This window comes from Pelophylax lessonae (assembly GCF_965119305.1).
Source record: "Pelophylax lessonae genome assembly, chromosome: 12".
Classification (NCBI taxonomy): Eukaryota; Metazoa; Chordata; class Amphibia; order Anura; family Ranidae; genus Pelophylax; species Pelophylax lessonae.
In genome coordinates, this window is record NC_138779.1 from 53,570,112 (window position 1) to 53,582,294 (window position 12,183).

General features: G+C 39.5%; 1 protein-coding gene across 2 annotated transcripts in view; it reads right to left on the minus strand.

Annotated features, from left to right (window-relative positions):
- Window positions 1-5,725: 5,725 nt before the first annotated feature.
- The window catches only part of LOC309567977 (glucose-6-phosphate exchanger SLC37A2-like), a 100,368-nt gene continuing 93,910 nt past the window's right edge, over window positions 5,726-12,183 (minus strand). The window contains exons 18-19 of one of the 2 annotated variants that reach the window (XM_082273533.1): window positions 8,005-8,063; window positions 5,726-6,117 (exon numbers count right to left, since the gene is read on the minus strand). In XM_082273533.1, the coding sequence (XP_082129659.1) occupies window positions 8,018-8,063 (46 nt within the window). In that variant the 3' untranslated portion in view covers window positions 5,726-6,117; window positions 8,005-8,017. The remainder of the gene's footprint in view (window positions 6,118-8,004; window positions 8,064-12,183) is intronic. The other variant, XM_082273534.1, reaches the window with a different exon arrangement.

Consider the following 12,183-nt stretch of genomic DNA (forward strand, 5'->3'; position numbering starts at 1 on the left):
CGAGCAAAGGCAAATGCACGCATCTGTCCCGCATTCACACAAAACGTGGTTGTATCACTGCGAACATCAGATCATGGGGAGGATTCTAGCACCAGACCCCCTTGTAAATCTAGGATAGATGCCTATGGATAGTTACATCATTTGTAAATAAAGGTGTACCGCGCTATGGATAAATAAAGGTGTTTAAACCCAAATGCTGCTGCTCAAAAATTAGGTACAACCAAATTCTAAATAGAAAGTGCCAATACACAGCGCAAAAAGGTATGTGATATAACAATACTGACAAATAATCACACCAAGTAATTATAAATAATCATTAAGTGCAATGTGCAAACCATGTGCAAAAATTGCTATGAGAACAAAAATCCCAAAACATATGGGATACCCCTTGTCAGGGTATCATACTTATAAAAATGTGAAATAATTCAATGTGACAGTCCAATAAATAAATAAATATATATATTATATATATATATATATATATATATATATATATATATATATATATATATATATATATATATAGTGCAATCAGCAAGTGTCCAAAGAAATCCAAAAGTGCTTAGGTGCCAGGAAAAAAGTGAAAAATCATGCCAGCAATCCAGTGAAGTGGGATGTGCCAATCCTCCCCCTTTGGATGTTCAACTTACCGGACTCAAATGACCCCTGGGCTGTATAGCTAAGAGGGTCAGAAGGAGCTTGTGTCCCAGTAAGGAACCTGGTGTAAAATTCTTGGAGGTTTGGTATTTGTAGTTCCCAACGGATATAATAGCCCGGTATGCATATATATATATATATATATATATATATATAAAGAGAAAGAACTCACAATAGTGTAACTCCGTAATGTAACTTTTATTAATATTGCACATAGAGTAACACTCACATTTTGTAGAACAAAATCAGGCTTGTAGATAATATGGATGCGGATCTGGTATAACTTCCTGGCCGCGGTGTGCGCTCGGGATGTGCCCTTGGTCCCGGCGTGCGTTCCACCGCAAACGGAAGTGACGTGGCGATGACCGTAAGACGCAATTTCCGGGCATTAATCAGAGAAGCAGCCAAGAGGCCCATGGTAACTCTGGAGGAGCTGCAGAGGTCCATAGCTCAGGTGGGAGAATCTGTCCACAGGACATCTATTAGTCATGCACTCAACAAATCTGACCTTTATGGAAGAGTGGCCAGAAGAAAGCCATAAGAAGTTCCATTTGCAAGAAGCTATGTGGGGGACACAGAAAACATGTGGAAGAAGGTGCTCTGGTCAGTTACTATGTGTAGCAGAAAACTAACACTGCAAATCACTCTAAACACCATCCCCACATTGAAACATGGTGGTGGCAGCATCATGTTATGGGGATGCTTTTCTTCAGCAGGGACGGGGAAGCTGGTCAGAGTTGATGGGAAGATGGAAGGATCCAAATACAGAGAAATTTTAGACGAAAACCTGTTCGAGTCATCTGCAAAAGACTTGAAAATGGGGCAGAGGTTCACCTTCCAGCAGTACAACAACCCTAAACACACAGTCAGAGCTGAATGGAATGGTTTAGATCAAAGCATATCCATGTGTTAGAATGGCCCAGTCAAGTGCAGACCTAAATCCAATCGAGAATCTGTGGCAAGACTTAAAAATAGCTGTGCACAGACGCTCTCCATCCAATTTGACAGAGCTTGAGCTATATTGCAACGAATGTGCAAATCTGGTAGAGACATACCCAAAAAGACTTGCGGCTGTAATTGCAGCAAAAGGTGGTTCTACAAAGTACTGACTCAGGGAGGACTAAATACAAATGAACGCCACACTTTTCAGACATTTATTTGTAAATAAGTTTGAAAACCATTTATCATTTTCTATACACTTCACAATTATGTGCCACTTTGTGTTGGTCTATCACATAAAATCCAAATAAAATACATTTACGTTTTTGATTGAAACATGACAAAATGTGAAAAATGTAAAGCTAACCTCTTTGACCTTAATAAATTAGGGATGTTACAGTCCAACAATAATAATTTGCAGGGCTTTAAACATAAGGATGTGCAGTCTTCAGAAGAAAATTTTAGTGGGAATTGTGCAGGAGTGGGTGCTTCAACTGGGATGAATGGACTAGATGAATTATAACATTATGCTGAAGGTCAGATATGTGGTGAGGGTGAAGGTTTCAGTCAATGTTCTATTCCCTTCTAAAAACCCTTTGCAAACACTCCTTTATGTCCAAAATCAGTTTTTTTTTTTTTTTTTTTTTTTTTTTTACCCCCACTATGTAAAAAGTGAATACATTAAAAGATTGTATTCCATGGTGTATGTTGGTTTTACAAAATTATGTCAGAATCCCCAGGCTGTGGGGTATAGTAACCTCACAAGCCTTGAAAAAGCAGCGATAAGGAATCTGGAAAAAATATATTTATTAACTAGATCAGCAGATAAGGGGGGAGCGATTCAAAATAGAGAAGATTATTTGAGAGAGGCATTTAGACTACTATACATATTAGGAGCTCCCTAGAGATCCTTTACCTAAATTTTACATCTGAGATTCACAAAATCATAAAGGAAGCATATGCCAATGGTATTAGTAATAAAACAGAGAAAATGTTCCTTGTGAGAGATTTCTATAAAACACCATATTTCTATCACATTACAAAAGGTCCACCTGGAACACCAATAGTAGCAGGGATGGATGGTCTTATTAACAGGATTTCTCAATATGTGAACCATTTTCTCCAGCCTGTGGGGACTTCCCTCCCTGCCTATATTAGGGATCCCCCCCCCCCACATATTGGAACACCTTCAAAAATATGGGTGGCAACCAGGGTATCTTTAGCTATCATTGGACACGTGTTTATTATACACATCCATTTGTCACGAGGTGGGATTGGAGGCCCTCAATCATTTTATTTTCGCTACAGACTATATGCACCTGCACCAGGCTTAGTTTATTAGTGCATGTACAAAATTTGCATTAGAGCATAATCATTTTCAGTTTCTTGATTCATATGATCTCCAAAAGTCTGGAACAGCAAAGGGGGCATATTTTGCACCCTGTTATGCGAACATTTTTATGGGCTTCTGGGAGAAAATGTGTATTTAGGGAGATAATCCCGTTGGTAGACATCTTGTGTAATATGGACAGTACATAGATGATATTATTTGGGAAGGCCCCCCAAGACACTGTTGATCAATTTGTGGATTATGTCTGTAACCATAATCAATATAATATCAAGTTTACACATTTTGTACACTAAAAAGAGTTTAATTTTTCTGGATTTGTTTTTTTCATGGGATGAGGAAGGGAATATTGTTTGCATTTTAGGGACACTGCAGGTAATACATACCTTCATTGTATTAAGTAAGCCTCACCTGGCAAGCTGGAACAATATATACCATATAGTCTATTTAATAGATTAAGAATAAATTGCATAAAGACATCTGATTATTTAGAACAGGGCTAAATATTGTGCAGAAAATTCCGGGATAAAGGGTATGATAAAGAGCACATCCAGGATGCTTTGTGCAAATATGAAAATAAAATGTTTCTGCCAGAAGAGATAGGGAAGAACAGTAGATATTGCTTAACAAAATGTATTACTGGATAAAATAATCAGCACTGGGCAAATAAAAACACCTTGAAAAAACAATGGCCTATATTTTTACAGGATCCAGAATTAAGTAACATTCTTCCCGGGAAACCAAATACACTATTTAAACAAGTTTTGAATGTAAAAAGTCGCAGAACGCCTAGAAAAATCAAGACTATTCAGCCTAAAATTCACGATATGCCTTCCTTTTTAGATATTTGTGGCTCTTTTCAATGTAGGAAGTGGAAATGCAAGAAATGTCGGTTCATCGGACATGGCAAAAGAAACTTTTACTACCAGGAATGGTAAGGTATACAAGATCAACCAATTTACCGTATTACTTGCAGCACACAATTTGCGGTGTACAGTATGGTTTGAAGTGCTCTTGCGGCCTATTTTTTTGGGCCAGACCATTTGCACTATGAGCACGCGGTTCAATGAACACTAAGTTTATTGAGCTTGGTTGCCGTAAATGTTGTGTCCCACAACATTTTAGTACCTGCCATGGCAAAGACACATCCGGATTGGAATTTTTCGGGATCGGGTCCATCTCCATGCAGTTACCTGATGCTGAAAGATTTTCTCAGCTTTGCCAGAGAGAAACTTTTTGGATATTTCTTCTGTGTTATGGTGCTTCATCTCACAGACTGACAGGTCATCCATATTGCGGATTGAGCTGTTCCACTCTAGTGCAGACCAAGGGAGCCTTGTATGGATTTCTTACATGTGTGGCACAAAGATTTACATTTTGAGTGCAATGGTTTATTTTACATAATAAAAGCTTATTACACTAGGGCGGTGCGCTCTCTTCTTGCTGCTAATACAATTGGTTGATTTTTGCAATACACAAGATACAATGTCCGGTACATTATCACTCTGAACATTCAAAAAGTTTTACGCATGTGTTATTCCCAATACTCAGGAGTAGTGGAATGCTTTTTGGGATGTATTTCCAAGTATGTTCATGTTGTGTGTGAAAAATCTCTGATAAAACTGAAAGCTTTGTGTAAGAAAAAAAAATAAATAAATTACATTTTCCTTCCACATTTTTCAAAATCTTGGAAAAAAAAAAAAAAAAAAAAAGAAGTCTTCGAGAGACTCACCATGCCTCCTAAAGGGACCACAGCAAGTTAGGAGAGACTATTAGAGGGCATGACAAATTGTGAGAGGTTATATTATAGGCCAGGACAGGTTGCAAGAGATGATCAGAGGCCACCATGGATAATCTCAACGTTCGGTCCAAACACATTCAGACTGAACTTTGGCTGTTCAGGCGTTTGTCCAATCAATTCATTTTTAGACCATTTGGTGGGAACTTAAACAGAATATATTAGTACAAATTTTTCCACTGCTACTACATATGACCGCTTGCCATCTGTCAATGATTGTTATGTCACCCTGCCCCATTCATTGGCCTAGGAAACTTGTGGTCATGTGAAAAAAGGGGCAGGGAAAGTGTGATATCAAGGGCCAAATAAGGACATTGACCAAATATGATTGTTGCATATTCTTGCCCCCTTAGCCCCCCCACCCTTTCTTTTTCTTGCATGCCAGGCAGCATCCTTAGAAAAGATTCTTGGGAGGGACACCAAGTTTTTGACTTGTTTCTTGCCTCAGGTTCCCCTTTAAAATTCATCCTAGAACCAGAGGTCGGATTTGGAATCTGTGGGTGCCCCCCCCCCCCCCTGAATTCCGTACCAGGCCATCAACAAAAGAGAAGGGTCTCGTATTTATTTTTAGGGGAAAACCCACACCCTTTTTTCTATGGTGGTCACCCATTAACATCTATATCAGACCCTAATCTAGGATAAGGGTCTGGTAGAGATAAAAGGAACCCAATAGCTGCAAGTGTAGATCTGGGTATTCTAGCAGGCTCCCCATTGTTAGAATACAAGGACACAGTGGGAGAGATCCCTGCATCAAGACATGTGTTGATGTGGGGATCTGTCAGTTGTTTTTTCTTTCAACTCGCTGATTAAAAAAAAAAAAATGAAAAAAAAAAAAACCTGTACGTGTATACCCTGCTTTAGTCTCACACAAATATTGTACCAGCCTGAGTATCCGCTTCTGCTTTGTCAGACAGTAACAAATTTCACACAGAAAATTATAGAGACTTTTTTTATTATAATTTGTTTTATGTACATACCATTAAACATCAATACCTTAACAATTATATGGTCGATTGTTGATTTGCTGCAAATAATCCTTGGTCTACAGTATATACAAGCTCTGAACAAGTCTCTATAAACATTAGGTGACGTAAAAAGTTTGGGATTTTGACTGGAACAAATGCAGCATAATAATAGAAACCAAATCCTATTTTACACAGAGATGGGAATGATATGACAAGCCTTTGGATTATTTAACCCTTTATCCTCTTCAGATCTTTAGTAGCGACAAGTCAAAATCCTTTGAAGAAAATCAATTAAAAACTTCCCACATTTAAAAATATTTAATAGCAGCAACTAGCTGGACCGGCCAGCCATAAAACGAATGAAAACACTGACCAAACAGCCGCAGGGGATTCATCACATATCTTGATACCTATAAACAGATAAAGATAAGATTTTCAATAAAAGCAAAAAATTCAAATTATTATTATTATTTTTTTATGATCTCAGGCAAAGCTTTAAATTAATTCATAAAATAAAATAAAAAAAAATCACTGCATGAAAATGATTGAATACCCATCACCAAGTTGTAAGCAGAGAAATCAGAATCGTTACTAGGGGTCATTGATTGGAAAAATTTGTGACGTTTTTTGCATGCATTAAGGAACGGATTCAAAATTAGGAAATAAACAGTGTTTAAAGCCAAATTTACATTCTAGTTTAAATCAGCTAAATGCATTCGATTTGAAATAAAACAGAAAGGTGAAAAAAGTCTCTGTATAATGCAGTCAAAATCTGAGTAGAAAAGTCTGTCTCCTGCCAGCATGGTATAAAGAAAGAGCCTTGATCTTTGGGTGGAACCAGTAGTCTCTGCAGTGATCCCACACAACCCTAATGAATCAGAGGTCTCCAGTCAGTAGGGAACATAAGCTTTCTTATTGGAGAACTGCTCCCACACAGGGAACAAGAGTTCTTCTCTGCAACATGTTGGCAGGGGACATGCTTTTCTACCCAGGCTGTGGCTACTTTCTGAAGAAAACAAATTGTCAGGCTCTGAGCAATTTTTGCTTTGATACACCTGTAATCTATTTCATGGATTTAACATAAAAGTTATGTTGAGCTTCTGTAGCCTGTGGTAGCCGAGTGACAACACTGCCTTCTTGGTCACCTGACCTGACCCACTAAGGACTACAACTAGAATTACCAACATAGACCTCCGTTTGCACCCTTTTTCCTCCGCCACAACAGTCAGCATGAACAGGCGTGTGCTCTGACACAAATAAAAGGACTGAGCAGCACGGCTTGCATGGCACTCTAAAATTAAAAAAAAAAAGAAAAAAAAAGCCTACAAAAAAATATATTAATTTTAAAAAAAAAATAAAAAATAGGACGGGCTAAATGTATGGAAGGTTTCATACACAAGCTTTTAATAATATGCAGTTTTGAATAACATGCAGCGGTGTGTGGTCATCCCTAGTGTACAGCATTTTTTACATGATTATGCAACCTAATTATCAAAATCTAAAACCCAACAAAATCTGAAAAAAATCCCCCCATGATGGCCTCGGAATCATTGGAAATTAATTAAGAGCGACATTCAAAGCTTATGATAGGCAAGATGAGTCTTAACAGATGCAATACTTGTTATGTTTTATTAAATCGGTTAGTTGTTAAACTGAATTGTATCAGTAAAAAAATATATTCATGCCCCTATTTTAGCCAGGTTCAAGACAACAAGGCTTACGTATAATATAAGTGGATGTAAGGACTGGAGGAAATACCTACATAAACCAGGTAATTTGGTTTTAGCTGTCTTAGGAGGGTGAACAGCAATTTATATATCTGATAGATCCGGTGACTGAGATTGGCAGAAGTTTCCAGTGAACCCCAGAGTCACCTGTCTAAGCCTATTACTGCAGAAACTACATGTATTCAGCTTCTTTAGCTCAACTCTGCTGCCCTCTGCTGGTAGAATAAAAGAACAGAGTTACATTCTCTGATGTAATATACAGATACAATAGGGGCATCATTTGTTATTTTCCCAGTGTGGTTAGTCATAGCTAGTTTTGTTATACGTTTAAGATTGTTAAAGGGTTAATACTGTTTTTTTTTTTTTTCTACCCATAAAAGTATGGTGATCATTACTTTAAAACACATTTTATTAGCTTTGTATTTTAAACTTTAGAACTGCAGTATGGTGTAATGATGGGACCTCCATGTGGAGGGGAGGAAGTTTTGCATCGGAGTTCAGACTCGGCAGAAAATTGCAGCAATATTTTTGATTGCAACACAAAGGGCCCCGGACACAGCTCATACTTACGATGTACATTTAACTACTCATATGATCCGGGAATATTGTTCTTTAATGTCAGACTATCACTATAAAACACAGTAAGAACTCGTTGTTTGGTATTTTCTGATTATGACCAATAAAAGGCTTAAATTAGATTTAAAAGATGAACTCCAGGCAAACAGCTAGATACACTGATTGGGTCTATGTATATATACAGTATCTCACAAAAGTGAGTACACCCCTCACATTTTTGTAAATATTTTATTATATCTTTTCATGTGACAACACTGAAGAAATGACACTTTGCTACAATGTAAAGTAGTGAGTGTACAGCTTGTATAACAGTGTAAATGTGCTATCCCCCCAAAATTACTCAACACAACGCCATTAACGTCTAAACCGCTGGCAGCAGTACACACCTAAGTGAAAATGTCCAAATTGGGCCCAATTAGCCATTTTCCCTCCCCAGTGTCATGTGGCTTGTCAGTGTTACAAGGTCTCAGGTGTGAATGGGGAGCAGGTGTGCTAAATTTGGTGTTATCGCTCTCACACTCTCATACTGGTCACTGAAAGTTCAATATGGCACCTCATGGCAAAGAACTCTGAGGATCTGTAAAAAATAATTTTGTTTTACATAAAGATGGCCTAGGCTGTAAGAAGATTGCCAAGACCCTGAAACTGAGCTGCAGCATGGTGGCCAAGACCATACAGCGGTTTAATAAGACAGGTTCCACTCAGAACAGGCCTTGCCATGGTCGACCAAAGAAGTTGAGTACACATGCTCATTGTCCTATCCGGAGGTTGTCTTTGGGAAATAAATGTATGAGTGCTGCCAGCATTGCTGCAGAGGTTGAAGGGGTGGGGGGGTCAGCCTGTCAGTGCTCAGACCATACGCTTCACACTGCATCAAATTGGTATGCATGGCTGTTGTCCCAGAAGAAAGCCTCTTCTAAAGATGATGCACAAGAAAGCACTGAGGACCAGCAGACTAAGGACATGGATTACTGGAACCATGTCCTGTGGTCTGATGAGACCAAGATAAACTTATTTGGTTCAGATGGTGTCAAGCGTGTGGGGTGACAACCAGATGAGGAGTACAAAGACAAGTGTGTCTTGCCTACAGTCAAGCATGGTGGTGGGAGTGTTGTGGTCTGGGACTGCATGCGAGCTACAGGCACTGGGGAAGCTACAGTTCATTGAGGGAACCATGAATGCCAACATGTACTGTGACATACTGAAGCAGAGCATGATGCCTTCCCTTCGGAGACTGGGCCGCAGGGCAGTATTCCAACATTATAACTACCCCAAACACACCTCCAAGACGACTACTGCCTTGTTAAAGAAGCTGAGGGTAAGGTGAGGGACTGGCCAAGAATGTCTCCAGATCTAAACCCTATTGAGTATCTGTGGGGCATCCTCAAAATGGAAGGTGGAGGAGCGCAAGGTCTCCAACATCCACCAGCTTCATTAAGTAGTCATGGATGAGTGGAAGAGGACTCCAGTGGCAACCTGTGAAGCTCTGGTGAACTCCATGCCCAGGAGGGTTAAGACAGTGCTGTAAAATAATGGTGGCCACACAAAATATTGACACTTTGGGCCCAATTTGGACATTTTCCCTTAGGGGTGTACTCACTTTTGTTGCCAGCGGTTTAGACATTAATGGCTGTGTGTTGAGTTATTTTGAGGGGACAGCAAACTTACACTGTTATACCAGCTGTACACTCACTACTTTACATTGTAGCAAAGTGTAATTTCTTCAGTGTTGCCACATGAAAAGATATAATAAAATATTTACAAAAATGTGAGGGGTGTACTCACTTTTGTGAAATACTGTATGTTTATATATATATATATATATATATATACATACATATACACATACACACACACACACACACACACACACATACATACACATATATACATACATACATACACACACTATATTGTCAAAAGCATTTGGACACCTGTCTTTACACGCACATGAACTTTATTGGCATCCCAGTCTTAGTCCGTAGAGTTCAATATTGGGTTGGCCCACCCTTTGCAGCTATAACAGCTTCAACTCTTCTGGGAAGGCTGTCCACAAGGTTTAGGAGTGTGTCTATGGGAATGTTTGACCATTCTTCCAGAAGCGCATTTGTGAGATCAGGCACTGATCTTGGACAAGAAGGCCTGGCTCACAGTCTCCTCTCCATTCATCCCAAAGGTGTTTTATCAGGTTGAGGTCAGGACTCTGTGCAGGCTAGTCAAATTCCTCCACCCCAAACTCGCTCATCCATGTCTTTATGGACCTTGCTTTGTGCACTGGTGCGCAGTAATGTTGGAACAGGAAGGGGCCATCCCCAAACTGTTCCCACAAAGTTGAGAGCATAAAATTGTCCAAAATGTCTTGGTATGCTGACGCTTTAAAAGTTCCCTTCACTGGAACTAAGGGGCCAAGACCAAATCCTGAAAGACAACCCCACACCATATTCCCCTCTCCACCAAATGATTTGGACCAGTGCACAAAGCAGGGTTCATAAAAACATGGATGAGCGAGATTGGGGTGGAGGAACTTGACTGGCCTGCACAGATCCCTGACCTTAACTCGATAGAATACCTTTGGGGTGAATTAGAGCGGAGACTGAGCCAGACCTTCTCGTCCACATCAGGGTCTGGGCCCACAAATGCGCTTCTGGAAGAATGGTCAAACATTCCCCATAGACACACTCCTAAACCTTGTGGACAGCCTTCCCAGAAGAGTTAAAACTGTTATAGCTACAAAGGGTGGGCCAACTCAATATTGAACCCTACAGACTAAGACTGGGGTGCCATTATATATTTTTTTTTTTTTTATTTACTAGGGTTGCACCGATACCAGTTTTTTTACCGGCGAACACGAGTCAATCAAGTACTCGCTGAAGCCTGAAACCAATACCTTTGTGGTGCAGTTTGAGCCCATACAAAATCAATGGGTTCAAATCGTACTGCATAGATTTGATTGCGATTTGAACAGGAATGAAGTGCGATTCCTGCTCAGCTTGCATGCGCTTTCCCACACTGCTCCTGTGTTAACCCACGCTGAAGACTGACAAGCCTGGGTTCACACAGGAGCAATGGAAGAAGCCACATGTGATTCAAGTCACATGAGATACTTTGCAGTGCGATTTGAGCAAATTCATTTTGTATGGGTTCAAATTAGTGATCGACCGATATCGTTTTTTCGTTGCCAATACCGATATTTTGGCCATTGCATATCAGTATCGGACGATATTTTCATACATTTAAAACATTTTTATTTTTATCACTTAGAAGGTACTCTTATGGAGGGATCTGGGGATCTAAAAGACCTCAAACCCCTCCTCTGCACTTAAAACCATTCAAAAAACGCCAAGTTTGGCTGTTTTGAATGCTGTCATTTTTTTTTTAATCTGGCGCCGAGTACCCGGAATTGGTGTCCTGACATCACTTCCGGGTTTTTACATGGAGACCCGATCAGAGCCCAATGCGGCTTTGATCAGGTCTTCAGCGGCCGTGCAGGCTGGTTGCCCGGGTCTCCCAATGGGGTGGGAGACCCGGGTGAGCCACGGAAGGCGGCGGGGGGGCGTCCCTTCCCGCTTCTTGTAATGACAGCTGAGTGACTTCTCAGCCGCATCGATTGTCATTACAAGTCAGCCGACTGTCGGCTATGGACGCCGGTATGGGGGTGATGCCTCTAGCTGCAGGCATCATTTCCGGTACAAACACTTTCCCGAAATATCGGCAAAAGGTTCAAATAGCGCCACAAAGGTATCGGTTTCAGGTATCAGAGCATTTGCACGAGTACTGATGCAAATGCTTAGTATCAACGCAAACCCTAATATATATATATATATATATACATACATACATACATACACACACACACACATATACACACACACACATACACATATATATATATATATATATATATATATATATATATATATATATATATATATATATATATATATATATATATATATACACACACACACATATACACATATATACACACACATATATATATATATATATATATATATATATATATATATATATATATATACACACACACATATACACATATATACACACACATACACATATATATATATATATATATACACACACACATACATACATACATACATACACAGGGCTTTTTTTTCAGCAGGAACGTGGGGGGGAACTCAGTTCTGG